Here is a 14,302-nt window from a genome sequence, read left to right as displayed (position 1 = left end):
ACTATACGTAAGGTGGGCAATGTTACTGTTGGGGTGGGCCCTGTATGGAAGCCCATAGTCATATGGTATCAGTCATTTTGTTTGATGAATTTTACATCATAATCAGCTTAATCTGCCAATATATGTAAACATACAATGCAGTATATGCACATATACATATTTATATACAGCATGTAGGGTTTACATTTGACAATGATCATATGAAAATATTAATCTAGAATTTCTTACACTGGATTAAGCATTCTGATGTGAGTAAAATTAAGTCTAATGGGCTTGTGTTAGATGTGATGTAAATGATGTGAGCACAGCGTTACTTCACCTGCTCTCCCTTTTGACCAACTCTTCCTGGCGCTCCAATAGAGCCTTGAATTCCCTGAAATGACAATTATGCTTAATAAGCAGGATATTTTTCTGAAATTTGCCTGTGTCCCAAGGACTGGTACATAAATAAAAAACACAACATTTAAACAAACAGCAAAACAATCACTAACATACATTACGTCTGACATGATGAATAAGTGGCTGCAGCGTGATCTATCAGATTGCTTACTTTCACATTCAGTGCTTAGCGTACACAGGAAGGCCTGCTTACTGTAAAACATATTTTCCTGTGCTCATGTAAAACAAATACAACATAAAACATCAAGGAAAGAAAAGAAAGTCTCAACATGGTTTACATTCCATGCCATGCACTGTAGCTATACAGTGCCTTGCAAAAGTATTCATCCTTCTTGGATTTTTTTTGCATTGTTACAACCTGGAAATCAAATAGATTTTATTGGGCTATTACCATTTAATTAACACAACATTCAAAGTACACTGTAATAACAATGACATGTCTTTTGGGGTGTGTCTCCACCATCTTTCCACATCTACAGTTTGAACTTTTTGGCCATTCTCCTTGGTGAAATAGCTCAAACTTGGTCATCTTAGATGGAGACCGTGTGTAAACAGTAATTTTTAAGTTTCACCACAAATAGAGTGAATTGGATTGAGGTCTGGGCTTTGACTGGGCCTTTCTAAAACATCAACAGTCTTTGCCTTAAACCAGGCATCTCAAACCGGTTCCATAAAGGGCTGCGTGGCTGCAGGTTTTCATTCCAACCCAGGAGGAGCACATCAGGCCAACCAATCAACATCAAGGGATCACTTAGTCATCAGCTGAAGACTGAGATCAGCTGATTAATTGATTCCAGCCAGGTGTGCTCCTCCTTGGTTGGAATGAAAACTTGCAGCCACGCGGCCCTTTATGGAACCAGTTTGAGATGCCTGCCTTAAACCATTCCAGTGCAGTTCTTGCTGTGATCTTTGGATCCTGTTCCAGCTGGAAGCGAAACTTCCAACCCAGTCTGAAGTCTTTTGCAGACTGAAACAGGTTTTCTTCAAGAACTGCATTATGTTTGACTCAATCCATCTTGCCCTCAATTCTGACCAGTTTCTCAGTACCAGCTGCTGAACAGCATCTCCACAGCATGATGCTGCCACCACTGGTTCACTGTAGGGATGGTGTGATCAGGGTGGTGTGCGGGTAGCAGAGCGGCTTGCACCCGGCCAAATGCTCAGTTTTGGTCTTATCTGCACTTAGCTGGGGGGTGAATACATATGAACACAACATTTTTCAGATGTTTATTTGTAAATAATTACATTCATTCATTCATTCATTCATTCATACATTAATCATTCGTACTCTATGTACATATATATATTGTGTGTGTAAGAATGTGAATGCTTGCTTGTGGTTACATGGAATATTATACTGATTCATAAGCTCACCTTTAACCCTTCTCCACCAGGCGAGCCAGGTGGTCCTATATCCCCAGGTTCCCCCTGCATACAAGGAAATACAGAGTGTACTCTCTTAAAATCATAATGTGTACAATGGCCTGTACAGGTGGAAGTCCAAAATCAGTCCACTTAGATGTTGTCTGTGCATTAATGATCTGCCTTCTGACCTGATGTAGACATCTAGCTGTATGCTGATGATACAGTGATTTATGTCCAGGGCTGTGCCAGATAGTTTGACGCTTCATTCATAACACTGACATTCAAATTCTGAATCAACATTCAAATGAATTTATGTAATTTGTTATATATATAAAAATGACATTTGGTACAGGCCTATTTATGTCTATGGTTGTCAAAGCAGTTGGCTACCTTTAAGCTTTCTCACGCAGTGAGTGTTGTTGCACCTTGGTGAAACAGATTATGCCTTCAGTTAAATGTAACAAAAACTGTAAATCCGATAATGTTTTCTGTTGATAAATGAGCGCTACCACTGAAAAACAACCTATTAAGATAAATAGTCCTACCTTAATACCTGGTCTACCAATTTCACCGTCTTCTCCATATGGGCCAACTTTACCCTTTTGGGAAAGGTTGTAAAAGAAGAAATGAGTGTTAATAATTTTGTTTTCACTCATCACTAATAAGTGAAGAGGGGATTGAGAGAAATATTGATGATCAAACTATATAAAATAATGATTCACAAGAGAGCATTTTCAAATAATTTTTTTAATGCTAAAAACTTACATAGGTACCATGTCTCCCTGGAGGACCAAACATACCCAAATCTCCCATCTTCCCCTGCAGGGCAGACAAAGATCAAAACTTGATTCAATGCGATACCCCGACTAAACTAAAGTCATGTTCAGAGCTGAAAACAAAAGCACTGAAGTCAAAGTTAAGATTTGTGCAGGTAACAGCTGATAAAGAATTTCAGAAACAACAACCACAACTGACCTTTCCTCCTTGCCTTCCTCTTATGCCTCTATTTCCAGCTTTCCCTCTTTTCCCCTTTAAAAAGGAATAACATTAGAATTGAGAATGTGAGTTCAAGTTCAATCATGTTAGATGTCAGATGTGTCATCCTACCCTCTTCCCAGTGCGTCCATCCTTCCCTGGACGTCCACTTTTGCCATCATCTCCCTGAAATTCAATCCACTGAGATTTATTTAATGTCAGACTCCAGACGTTTTCTAAGTGTAACTCATGGTGACACTATGTCACATTAAGCCAAAGTCCTATCTTAAATAAAAGGTTTATGTGGCCCTATTATTATTATAATTATTATCAATATTAGTAGTAGTAGTAGTAGTAGATTCCTGCGTAGGTCTGCACATGGGGTTTGCTGACAAGAATTACATAGAAGTTTAATCTCATTCTATCATTATTATTATATTATATTTATCTTTAATTATACCTTATCTTTTAATTACTAAAGTTTTTTAGATACAATGTTTTATGTGAGAAAAGCAAACTGTATGATGTTGAAAAAAATGCAAGTCTATCAATATACTGCTGACCTTTTGACCTTTTTGTCCGTTCCTTCCCTCCAGCCCAGGTCTACCTTTTGGTCCCTGAAGACAATACAGATGAAGATGGTGAATTTTATAGTAAGAGTATTCAAAATACAACACATGCTTGTGTGATATATCATGTTAATGAGTGTGTGTGTGTGTGTGTGTGTGTGTGTGTGTGTGTGTGTGTGTGTGTGCGTGTGTGTCGTTTAAGAGGCTCACCTGAGGTCCTGGAGGACCGATAGGACCCTGAAGTCCCATCTCACCCATGTCACCCTGGAGAATGGAAATACAACAGAGAGTTTGTTAGAGCTGCATAACACTGGTATTAAAGCTATGTTAGCGTGAATGGTGCTAGTGACCACATTTCCCATACACCCTATTGCTTTCAGTCCCCTTGTAAGGATTGGTTTTCTGCAAAATCCAACTTTGTGTTACTTTTACAGGGAATTCCCATTAAACCGTATAAATGTTAAAATTTAAAGTATTTTAGGAATTACAATGAAAAAATACTTAAATGAAAAATGTCATGAAAATGTCTCTCTGATAAAACAGCTGTCAAAGAAATGTGTTCTCTTCCTGTGGTCTACTTCAGTTTGACTAAATATCCAATAGTCATAGTGGTGTTAGTATTCTTTATATATATTCCCCAACTGTATCTTTAGATAACACAGGCATCATTTAGACTTCCATTTTTCCATTATCTAATATTTGCAAATTATCTGTGCCCCTCCAACTGTGGGTCATAGTTTTACCTCTGGTCCCAGTAACCCTGGAGGTCCTTTATTTCCTGGCAGTCCATCAGGACCCTGCAAACAAACATTCATAAATCTAAGACATCAGTGTGCAGACAGTAGTGGTTGCCTTTTCTAACCAACACTAAAAGCCTTTCTGTGAGCTTCAATCTCAGGTATTTCTGAAAGTCCCTTTCAGGTGAAACATTCAGAACAGTTGGGGCTCTCACCGCCTCTCCTGGCTCCCCAAGGTGTCCAGGCTCTCCTCTCAGACCCTCAGGTCCAGAAAAGCCCTTGAGACCAGGATCACCTAGTCGTCCTGTGATTCCTATAGACCCCTGAAGCACAAAAATATCACCAGTCGTCTTGAGTTATGATTCTCTAACAAAAGTCTTTATTAACAAAGGAAGAAGTCAACTAAATTTGCCTTTTGGTCTTTCAGAATCAGCGGCTTGTTTATGGAGAATAATTTTACAAAATGTTGAAAAGAAAGAGGACAACTGACAAGGGAAATTGGATACAACCTTGAGTGTGTGGGTTTTTTGTTTTTTTTTAAATTTATACTCAGTGATCAAAGGCACACTGGACCAGAGTGACCACCAGAGTAGAATAAAAAGCCTTTAATATTACATGGCTGACACTCAGGTAAAATAGATGCATAGTGAAATGTACATAGGGCAAATCACAACTACTCAAAAAAAGCTATACAACAAATTCAACATTAATTTCAAAAGAAATAGATAGACAGGTGCTTCAGCCTCTATGCAGCACCTCCCCCACAACACAAAACCTTTATATAAAACATCAATGGCTTCATTAAGCCACAAGGATTTATTCAAGGGACAAAATGTTTTTTTAAAGTTTGATTCTGAAGTCACTCTTAAAGTCTATTTGGTCTCAATACCAATTGCCTTGAGAGAATAAGGGTTATTCCATGTGTATGGCACTGGAATATTCCACATTGCCAACTCTTGTAGGTTCAAGGATCAAAGCTGAAGGTTCACCTTTGTTGTCATTACACAATAGAGGATTGTACAACCGCATGTAGTTGTAGCCTCCTCCACGCTACACATGCAGAAAATGTACAATAAGGCATACAATAAAATAGAATAAAGTATATGAGAGTAGCACTAAAGGAACAAAAAAGAAAAAAAAAAGGTTATGGAAATAACCCCAGTCCTCTGATTAGCATGAGTGCATGTCTCACTTGGGGGAATGCCTCCTGCGTAACCTCATCAGAAGCTCAAATAACATTATGCATTACTGTTACCAACATTACCCATCCGTCACCCATCAGGCTGACATAGCATCAGTCGTCATTCAAAACAAAAACACTTCTGTGTCATTTTCATAGTAGGTGGTCTGGGGAAACACCAACTCATGCTAATCAGAGAACCAGGGTGACATCTATAACCAAAAGTTGTCTTTCATCACATTCATTTCGTGTCTCACTATGACAAGAATTATCCTGAATTGTCAGACATGCCTGTAAAGAAGGCAACTGTCCCCACTCGTACTTCACAAGCAAGGAGCCCTGTTATGAGAAGAGCCCAAACTCATGACCTAATGTGCCAGAGTTGGTGCCATGACATCCAACCAATAAATTGAGTATAAAATAAATATTAGAATATAAAACGTATGGGGCGAGGCCTAGCATGCCACTGCACACACCTCCTGAATAGAAACTCCCTTAAAAGGGCGCCCAGGAGGTCAGTACACCCACCGTCTTTCCGTCAAAGTCAACATGGCCGGGTAAAATAGCTGCCCAGTAAACTGTGATGGTTAAGAAAGCCTTAGGTTTCTCAATAAGGTTTCCCTGCAAAAATGCTACACTGCTACAGAACACTGAAAAATTCTCAAACACAGGCCACACAATGAATTGTGTCAATAAAACTGTAAGTAAGTCCCACTGTATTCAGGTTGAACCACTCACAAGTTAAGCCCATAGAGCCAGCCTCTCTGGATGGGGGTAGAAAATCTCCCTCTGTGCCTGAAACTGCCGGCCACTGCATAGTGCTCATGGCCACGGCGGGTAAAATTTTAGGTAAAATCATATAGCATACTAAGGTTCAGAAATTCTTTCCTTTAGTTTCTGTTTAGTCCTGCCTGCATAAAGCATCCACAGAGGCACAGGACATAAATAAAGACACAAAAATCTTTTTGGATATCCATCAGTAGTGACACAATACTGGTTTGTCATACTGTACTGTACTCCACTTACCACTGGTCCAGGCTTTCCCATGTCACCTTTCACACCTAGGCTTCCTGCCACACCCTGTAATTCAACAGAGAACAGTGTGAAGGCAATCAAGCTAACACCAGCAGTAGATGGGCTGTTAAAGCTATGACTATCAGGAAGAAGTGCTTTGTACCTTAGGACCTGGAGTCCCTGGCTCCCCAGTCAAACCAGCAGGACCTTTGTCTCCCTGTAAAGAGGACAAGTGCAGTTTATCAAAAAGTAACTGTATATCATCACATATATTTCATACATTTCTGAAACAGAAAGTTGTTTCTTCAAAAGCGTGAACTTTATAAGATTCCCTACATACTGTGAGAGTGCACGTCATCCTTGGGCTTATCATTTGACACATTATGCTCATTTTCAAGTTCATACTTGTATTTCTACTAGAACATGTTTACATGTCTTTATGTTTGTTTTAAACATAATCCTAAACATATATCCCATTTTTATATCCATATTGTACATTGCTGCTTAACATTTATTCACCCTCTAACAGCATGCTTTAGTGCCTGTAACTTTACGACCCCCCTCCCGGACAAACCAATCTGCTCTGATTGGTCACCTCCCACAGGTCTGAACAGCCACCACCCACCAACTCCAAGCACAAACTGGTGTGTTTCCAGTTTTCCACATCTGCCCCATCAGTCAGGGAAACACTGTAACCTATTTTAGCTGCACTTCTACCATAAACAATAAATAACCAATTCTAAATGTGTCATAATAACACGTTTGCCTCTGTCACATCATGACAGCTTATCATATATCATGCATAAACCGAAATGAGACAGACTTTTAAAAATCCAAATCTATCCTTTACAACACAACATTCATCTTGAGCATATTTTTTTTAAACAATGGAGTGTTAAAGAATATGATATGAGATCGTGAACCTTCTGTCCTGGTGGCCCATCAGATCCTGCAGTCCCAAAAATACCTGGGAAACCCTGAAAAAACATGCACATTCACAGCAGTTACCAGTAAACAGCAGGTACTGCAACAGCAACTGATATTCAGTCCAACTAAAATCTCATGTAGCCATCCCTTTTAATTGTCAAAAATAATGTCAACATTTGTTAATGTATTGTTAATAGTTTTTCTAATTAAAATATAAGAAACAGTTATGTGCCAAATAAACAAGTGAATGTGAGGATTTTGTCCTCTTCAACTGGATAAGTTGCAATGTGCTACCTTTCAATATTTTTGGGAATATCAGAAATATTTTTTTACTCGTATTCAGCTGTGGGGGTGTGTCTGTATACAGTAAACAAAGAAACAAACTTGCACTGTGGCCTACGTCCTAAAACCAATAACTATAGATTTCCCCTTTTTTGGTTCACAAGACAACACAAGACAGCTGATTTACAAAAAGATATGTATGCTGTTGTGGACAACTTGACATTTAATTAGAGTTTGCTTTAATTTTAAAATGAGATAAATGACACTCTAAAAAATGACACAAACAAAGGATCACCCTTAATATAATAATAAAGATCCTTTCTCAAGGGCAGACGGTAACTTACCTGTTGTCCTAATAAGCCTAACGGTCCAACCTTCCCCATCAGGCCCCCTTGACCCTGAAAATAAGAATACATGGTGAAAAACACAGGTACTGAACAGCAGATAAACAGATGATGATAAAGGCAGGTAGACTGATTGACAAAAAGGAATGGCTCATTTACCATTAAGCCTGCATATCCCTTTACTCCTTTTGACAGTCTTGGTCCTTGTGTTCCTGGGACTCCTGGAGGCCCCTCTGATCCTAATAGGCCTCGATTTCCCACATCTCCCTGTGTGAAATGGGTCATTCTAGTAATTATTTTAGTCGGCGCGGACCATCAGTTTCACTGATTAAAATGACAAAAGTCGCCAGTGTCATGTCTAAGATGCTAAATTAGCTAACAACAAAATGTTGAGACGAAAATGACCTTATTTCCTTTAACACCTGGACCCCCAGGAATGCCTGGCTCTCCAATATCTCCCTGCAAAAGAAAGAAAATGAAGAAAAGAACTCGTAGCACAACAACCAGTGGCTGAATAAAATAAGAGCTGCAATGATGAATCAATTAGTCATATCGACAGAAAATTGATCTGCAACAATTCTGACAATTAATTAAATATTATATTATAATATAATATTTTTTCATACAAAAATGCCCAAAAATATGATTGTTCCAAGAGTTGCTGCTTTTCTTCATATATAATAGATTGTTGGAGTTACATTGGGCTGTAGGATACTGTGATGGCCATTTTTCACTGTTTTCTAACGCATTATAGAACAAATGATTCACTGAGAAAATATTCTGCAGAACTATAATCATAGTTAGTTGCAGCCATAGATGAAATCGTTGCATAGAATGACAATACATCTAACCTCTTTGCCCATCTGCCCTGGCTCACCCTGCAGCCCCTGGGAGCCCCGAGGTCCTGGCTCTCCCTTCGGTCCCTTGAGCCCTGGTTGTCCTTGGGGGCCCAGGGCTCCCTATTTTAGGAGAGTATGGTGGTTGACAGTTGGTCGGACATTATCTGCTGTAATTGTCTGAGTTATTAAATCTCTTGCTAAAAGACTTGCATGGTAGTGATCACATCTCATGTTGCTGTTCACTAGTTTGATTGCTCTGATTGTTGATTCCTAACATGACTACAACTGAAAAATGGTTGCATGACTCTGGGGGGGGGATTCAGACTGAAAACAGCCCTGCAATAAAACCGCACTGGCATGGGTACATTGTTTGAGGCGGTGGTGAGAAATATGATGCAGGAAGTCCAGCAGGAGTAACAGATTAAAGTTTTTAAAGGCTTATCAGACAAAAACACTAAAAACCATGATTGCCATAGTCTGTAATTCTCTCAAACAGGATTTTACAACTCCGGAACATCATGGGGGGCAACTATTTCATCGAATGATGTCTCGTGTTGCAGAAAAACTTGAGCCTGGTGTGGACACTCTGAATGCAGCTTTAGGCCAGAAGCCAATACTTTTGGATTGAATCGGCCGGTGGTCAGAACAGGGGTTAACATGTCCTCAGTCAAGCTTCATAACACACACACACACAACAGTAACTGAACAACAGCTGACATTCAAGAGCAACTCAACACCAGCTGAAAGTCTTGTTTCTGCTAAACTGCAGGGGTTTAATGTCTGATCTTGAAGCAGTGATGTTGTGTAAGTGCACCATGACATCACCGTTGGGTGAGGTTACAGCTGCACCCAGGGTTTGTGTTATCTGGTAATTACCAGTTTTTTGTAACCGGGAAAATCTGACATATCTAAATGTCTCCAGTCTTAATGTCCGGTGAAAATAATTGTGGCTCTATACACTGGTTTTCCCACCTGTAGAGAGACTTGCTGATAATGGATGTCTCAAACAATTTAAAGAATTTATGTGTTGGGCAAAATGTGACCATATGTGAACAAACACCATTTTCTCTACTGCAAAAGCTTAGTTCAGTGCACTCAGAAGGAAGCTCACATAAAGGAAATGAAGGAAGGAATGGAATAACAAAATGCTTAAATTCTCATTTAATATATGAAATATGAAACATCTACTATCCATGTCACCAGCTGCATTCCCTGTTTCTTACACTGATGTGACATTTGTTATGAAGTTAGACTACTTCAGTTTAATCCACCTGACAGCACACTGTCTGCAGAATCTACTGCTGTCTCCATTGCTCCTCATCTTCTCTGTTCCTGTTCCTATGAATAACAGTGTATGGCAACACAGTTGTGTCTCTGACAGTGAATGTTGTGCTGTGGCTGGTAGTGCTATGAGACCACAGGTGATCCCCTGATCCCCTGCTCCCACACAATTACTGCAGTATGATTGGTCTATACACAATACAGTCTAGCTCTAGTGTGGTCACAGGTGACATGAAACTTTCCCTAAAGAGGGCAGTGAAATGTTTCAGCTTTTCAGTGACTTATTTAGTTAGTCTTTAATAAAACATTATTTCTGATAATACGCCTGTGTTTTTTAAAAATAAAATTCAGTGACAATGACACAGACCTGGTCACCTTTTTTTCCAGGAGTCCCTTCTTCACCTGCTGGCCCTGGGGGACCCTGACAAGACAAGCACAATCAATCTTATCAATAACATGGTGGAATTTATAGCAAGGTTCTTCGGTATTATATCCTATAAATTGCATTTCTGAAATACTAATGAAGTGAAAAATATTTTTCAATATTTTGGAATGAGTGTTCACATTTAATATCTGACTGAATGCATTATATGGTAGAGAGATAACTGACCTGCGGACCATCTGGACCTGGAGCACCGATATTACCTGCAGGACCACCTGCCCCCTAAAGACAATAAATAACACAACTTAATATGACTTAAACTGCTTGAATGATTCTCTTTAGGCATGGGCTCATTTCAGTTTTCGTAGGCTGAAAACAGTATTTCTGCAACTGAAGTGCTTGATAGACAATATTGACTGTCCTCCAGCTTGAGAACCATGCAATAGTTACCTGCTCTCCTTTCTCTCCAGTCTGACCCATTATTCCAATGATGCCTGGTGTTCCCTGATCAGAAAAAAACAGTGATCTCGCACCAAAGACACACTGCATGACAATATGACCGGCATGTATGCTTTACTGAGGGCAGCATCCCAGAGTTTTATATGAGTATGAAATGGAGAGAAAGGTGAAAAGTACCCACTCACTGGAAACCCTCTAGGTCCAGCAGACCCCAGTGGCCCGGGAGGCCCCTGGCTCCCTAGAGGACCATGGCTCCCCATGCCACCAACTGGTCCTGACTGGCCTGGAGGACCCTGAAACATTTAGAACAAAGAATAAAATAACTGCAGTTGATAACAAAAAATGATGTTTACCAAAAATAAATTCTGGAATGTAATCAAGATGTGATGTTTAATGCATTTCAGTGGCAACTGAAGGCCAGAAGCCAATACTTTTGGATTGAATAGGCCGGTGGTCAGCACAGGGGTTAACATGTCCTCAGTCAAGCTTCATCACACAAACACAACAGTAACTGAACAACAGCTGACATTCAAGAGCAACTCAACACCAGCTGAAAGTCTTGCTTCTGCTAATCTGCAGGGGTTTAAAGTCTGATCTTGAAGCAGTGATGTTGTGTAAGTGCACCATGACATCACCGTTGGGTGAGGTTACAGCTGCACCCAGGGTTTGTGTTGGGTGTGTTGTGTTATTATGAACCAAGTTGATTTGCAGCAGAGAAAAGTGAAATGATGTCACCATGCTGCCTGACTGTTAGGATGGATATACTGAGCCTGAAACAAGCCTACATTTGTTCAAGATCTACTCACTGGTAGTCCCCGAACGCCTTTGGGTCCCAACTCTCCTTGACGGCCCTGAAGGAAAGTGATGAAACAAACAATTAGAAAGTCAGTTTATCCTCTTGCATTATGATGGCGGTCCAGAACAGTCATTTTCTCACCTTTGGTCCCGGAGGCCCTTTATCACCGGGAGGGCCCTGCAGACCCTGAGAAGAAAATGTTTCAATACAGTGCACAACCAAGGTCAACCAAAAAAGACCTTTCAGTGGAAAGGGAAAAAATGGGCCCGCATATGTATTTGCATGGACATAAACAATATTTAAATCCAAATGCATTAAATTACAACAAATACACTCACTGCAAGTCCAATCTTTCCTGGGATACCAGGAGGACCCCGTACACCCGCATCTCCCTGCACAACAGTCGACAGAAAACACTGCAATCACATTTCAGAATGAAGAAAACTCACTAATTACTTTGGACATGAGCTTAATCACTGCACATATACCAGCAATGGAGAATTCTAACAGCAGCAAATATGAATAAAAATATTCAGTATGTAAGAAATGATAAACCTGCTGTATCAAGACTACAGCCTGGACTGTGTAACATTGTGGCAGGACTCATGCTTTACCCTTTGCCCCATGTGGCCTGGCTTCCCAGTCTGACCCACTGCTCCAGTGTAACCCTGTGGACAAGTTGACATTTTCTATTTACATCCATATGGAATTTTAGACCACTCACTAATTTGGTTCTCAGTCACAATTCAAAATATATTTTTAAATAAAATAAAAAAACCTTTATTATCAATATCAACGTAGCAGAATCAGAGAAATCCACTGTGTCCAAACTCTATATTACACACTGACTCTAAGCAGGTTTTTAGTGAGTTCACACTCGAAAAGGGACTGAATTAAGTATTGTACTGCAGTATTGTACATGTACTAAATGAATGACTAAGTATGCCATTACTGTACACTGTTCACGCTAAAACATACTCAACAAGACTGCATCACATGACCAAGGTCCAAGGTCACATGCACACCGCATACTCAGAAATTCTTGCTAATCTAATATTTATCAGGGCATTCCTCACGTACATTAAATCCACATACTGTGCAGTTAGCATACACTACATACTCTATTTGACGTCATACTTAGCATGACCAATACGTTTGTAGGTGATTCAAAACACCTCCTTTGTCTTTTCGATTCCATACATTCTCCTTTTTTGTCGCCTACACTACCCTTAATGCAACCCGACAACTGACCGTTTGGTCATAGATTTAAGTGTGCTATGTTAGCAGGCTAGCGGTTTGAGACTAGACTCAGGAGAGTGCTAGAAAGGTCTGGTAAGCACAATCTATTTAATTTTCAACTTGTAGTCTTCAGCCCCAACCAACACCAACTCAAGTGACATCACTTGAGGACAGATTTGTCACAGCTCTGCACACACAAAAAGCTTTCTACAACTTTTTTCACATATGCAGCAGAACTCTCCAACACCAGGAAACACTGTCATGATCTGTGCTGTCATGCCTGTTTTATGTTGAAGATTCTCCCTTTGTGTTGTCATGGTCTGTTTTTGTCACGTCCTGTTTTATTTTGAAGGTTCACGTTATGTTTCCTTTTTTGCTTTACTTCCTGTGTTCTTGTTTGTTGTTTGTGTAATTGTCTGATTGGTTTCACCTGTGCGTCATTAGTTGTTTTAACTTATGTACTTAAGCCTGTGTCTTCCCCTCAGTCTTTGTCAGGTCGTTGTCTTAGATTCCTTGCCATGTCATGTAACTAGTGAGTGTTTTTCCTGGTGTTGGTCTTTGTTCATGTCCATGCCATATTTCATGGAAGTGTTCTTCTAGTGTTGTCTATGTTACCTTCCCATGCCACGTATCTTGTGAGTGTTTTTCTTGGTGTCGCCTTTGTTCTGCTCCATGTCAGTGTTATCTAGTCTTGCCTTTGTCTCCATGCCATGCCCCTTGTGTTTTTTAGTGTTGACTTTTTTCCCATGACGTGCCATGATTCTTTAGTGTTGCCTAAGTCTTTAGCCTAGCCACGTTCCTTGTGTGTGTTTTTCCTCGTCTTGTCTGTATTCTCGAGCCTTGCCACATATCATGTAAATGTTCGCCCTGTGTCCTGGTGTTGTCTATGTTCTCATGCCATGCTCCATGTATGCATTTCTTGTGTGCTGTCTTAGTCTTTAGCCAAGCCATGTTCCTAGTAAGTCTTTTTCTAGTGTTGTCTTTTGTCCATGAACCATGCCACATTTCTTGTAAGTGTTTGTCCAGTGTTGTCTTCGTTCCCTGTGAGTGTTTTCCTTAGTTCCCTGAGTTTTGGATTTTGGTCTCCTTTTAGTTAAATAAATTTGTTAAATCGAACCAGCGCCCCCTCGTGTCTGCATTTGGGTTCAAGCCTTGTTCCCCTGAGACCTTCCTGACACACACTGATGTGTAAAATCAGTGGACCAAGATATCCTTATGAGATAGAGAGTAAAACTAGCTTTTCACTTCTTGTTGCCGTCCTTTGTTTTGACACAATTAAACAAGTCTTTTTTAGTCTTTATTTACCTTAATTAAGGGAAATGAATGAATCTTTTACATCAATTTCACAGTAGTTTTAAAAACAGATTAAAGGAAAAAACACAACTTCACTTTGATCTAGTCACCTTGTTGCGGATGTTAACAGTTTATAACAGTCACTTACATACATGCCGACTGGACCCTGGGGGCCCATCAACCCTGGTTTCCCTGTGAAGCCCTAAAGAAAGACATTAAAA

At 39.9% G+C, this 14,302-nt stretch overlaps 1 protein-coding gene across 1 annotated transcript in view; it reads right to left on the bottom strand.

Annotated features, from left to right (window-relative positions):
- si:dkey-61l1.4 (collagen alpha-1(I) chain) overlaps positions 1 to 14,302 on the bottom strand; it is a 41,994-nt gene that overhangs the window by 7,782 nt on the left and 19,910 nt on the right. The window contains exons 29-54 of the mRNA XM_041937846.1: positions 14,230 to 14,283; positions 12,164 to 12,217; positions 11,888 to 11,941; positions 11,691 to 11,735; positions 11,560 to 11,604; positions 10,939 to 11,046; positions 10,745 to 10,798; positions 10,523 to 10,576; positions 10,280 to 10,333; positions 8,644 to 8,751; positions 8,198 to 8,251; positions 7,952 to 8,059; positions 7,793 to 7,846; positions 7,163 to 7,216; positions 6,403 to 6,456; positions 6,252 to 6,305; positions 4,261 to 4,368; positions 4,052 to 4,105; positions 3,519 to 3,572; positions 3,303 to 3,356; positions 2,872 to 2,925; positions 2,740 to 2,793; positions 2,530 to 2,583; positions 2,310 to 2,363; positions 1,774 to 1,827; positions 320 to 373 (exon numbers count right to left, since the gene is read on the bottom strand). Of these exons, the coding sequence (XP_041793780.1) occupies positions 320 to 373; positions 1,774 to 1,827; positions 2,310 to 2,363; positions 2,530 to 2,583; positions 2,740 to 2,793; positions 2,872 to 2,925; positions 3,303 to 3,356; positions 3,519 to 3,572; positions 4,052 to 4,105; positions 4,261 to 4,368; positions 6,252 to 6,305; positions 6,403 to 6,456; positions 7,163 to 7,216; positions 7,793 to 7,846; positions 7,952 to 8,059; positions 8,198 to 8,251; positions 8,644 to 8,751; positions 10,280 to 10,333; positions 10,523 to 10,576; positions 10,745 to 10,798; positions 10,939 to 11,046; positions 11,560 to 11,604; positions 11,691 to 11,735; positions 11,888 to 11,941; positions 12,164 to 12,217; positions 14,230 to 14,283 (1,602 nt within the window). The remainder of the gene's footprint in view (positions 1 to 319; positions 374 to 1,773; positions 1,828 to 2,309; positions 2,364 to 2,529; positions 2,584 to 2,739; positions 2,794 to 2,871; positions 2,926 to 3,302; positions 3,357 to 3,518; positions 3,573 to 4,051; positions 4,106 to 4,260; positions 4,369 to 6,251; positions 6,306 to 6,402; positions 6,457 to 7,162; positions 7,217 to 7,792; positions 7,847 to 7,951; positions 8,060 to 8,197; positions 8,252 to 8,643; positions 8,752 to 10,279; positions 10,334 to 10,522; positions 10,577 to 10,744; positions 10,799 to 10,938; positions 11,047 to 11,559; positions 11,605 to 11,690; positions 11,736 to 11,887; positions 11,942 to 12,163; positions 12,218 to 14,229; positions 14,284 to 14,302) is intronic.

The sequence above is a fragment of the Chelmon rostratus genome, chromosome 5 (assembly GCF_017976325.1).
Source record: "Chelmon rostratus isolate fCheRos1 chromosome 5, fCheRos1.pri, whole genome shotgun sequence".
Taxonomy (NCBI): domain Eukaryota; kingdom Metazoa; phylum Chordata; class Actinopteri; order Chaetodontiformes; family Chaetodontidae; genus Chelmon; species Chelmon rostratus.
Note: the sequence above shows the minus strand (reverse complement) of the source record. Positions and strands in the feature narration are given on the sequence as shown.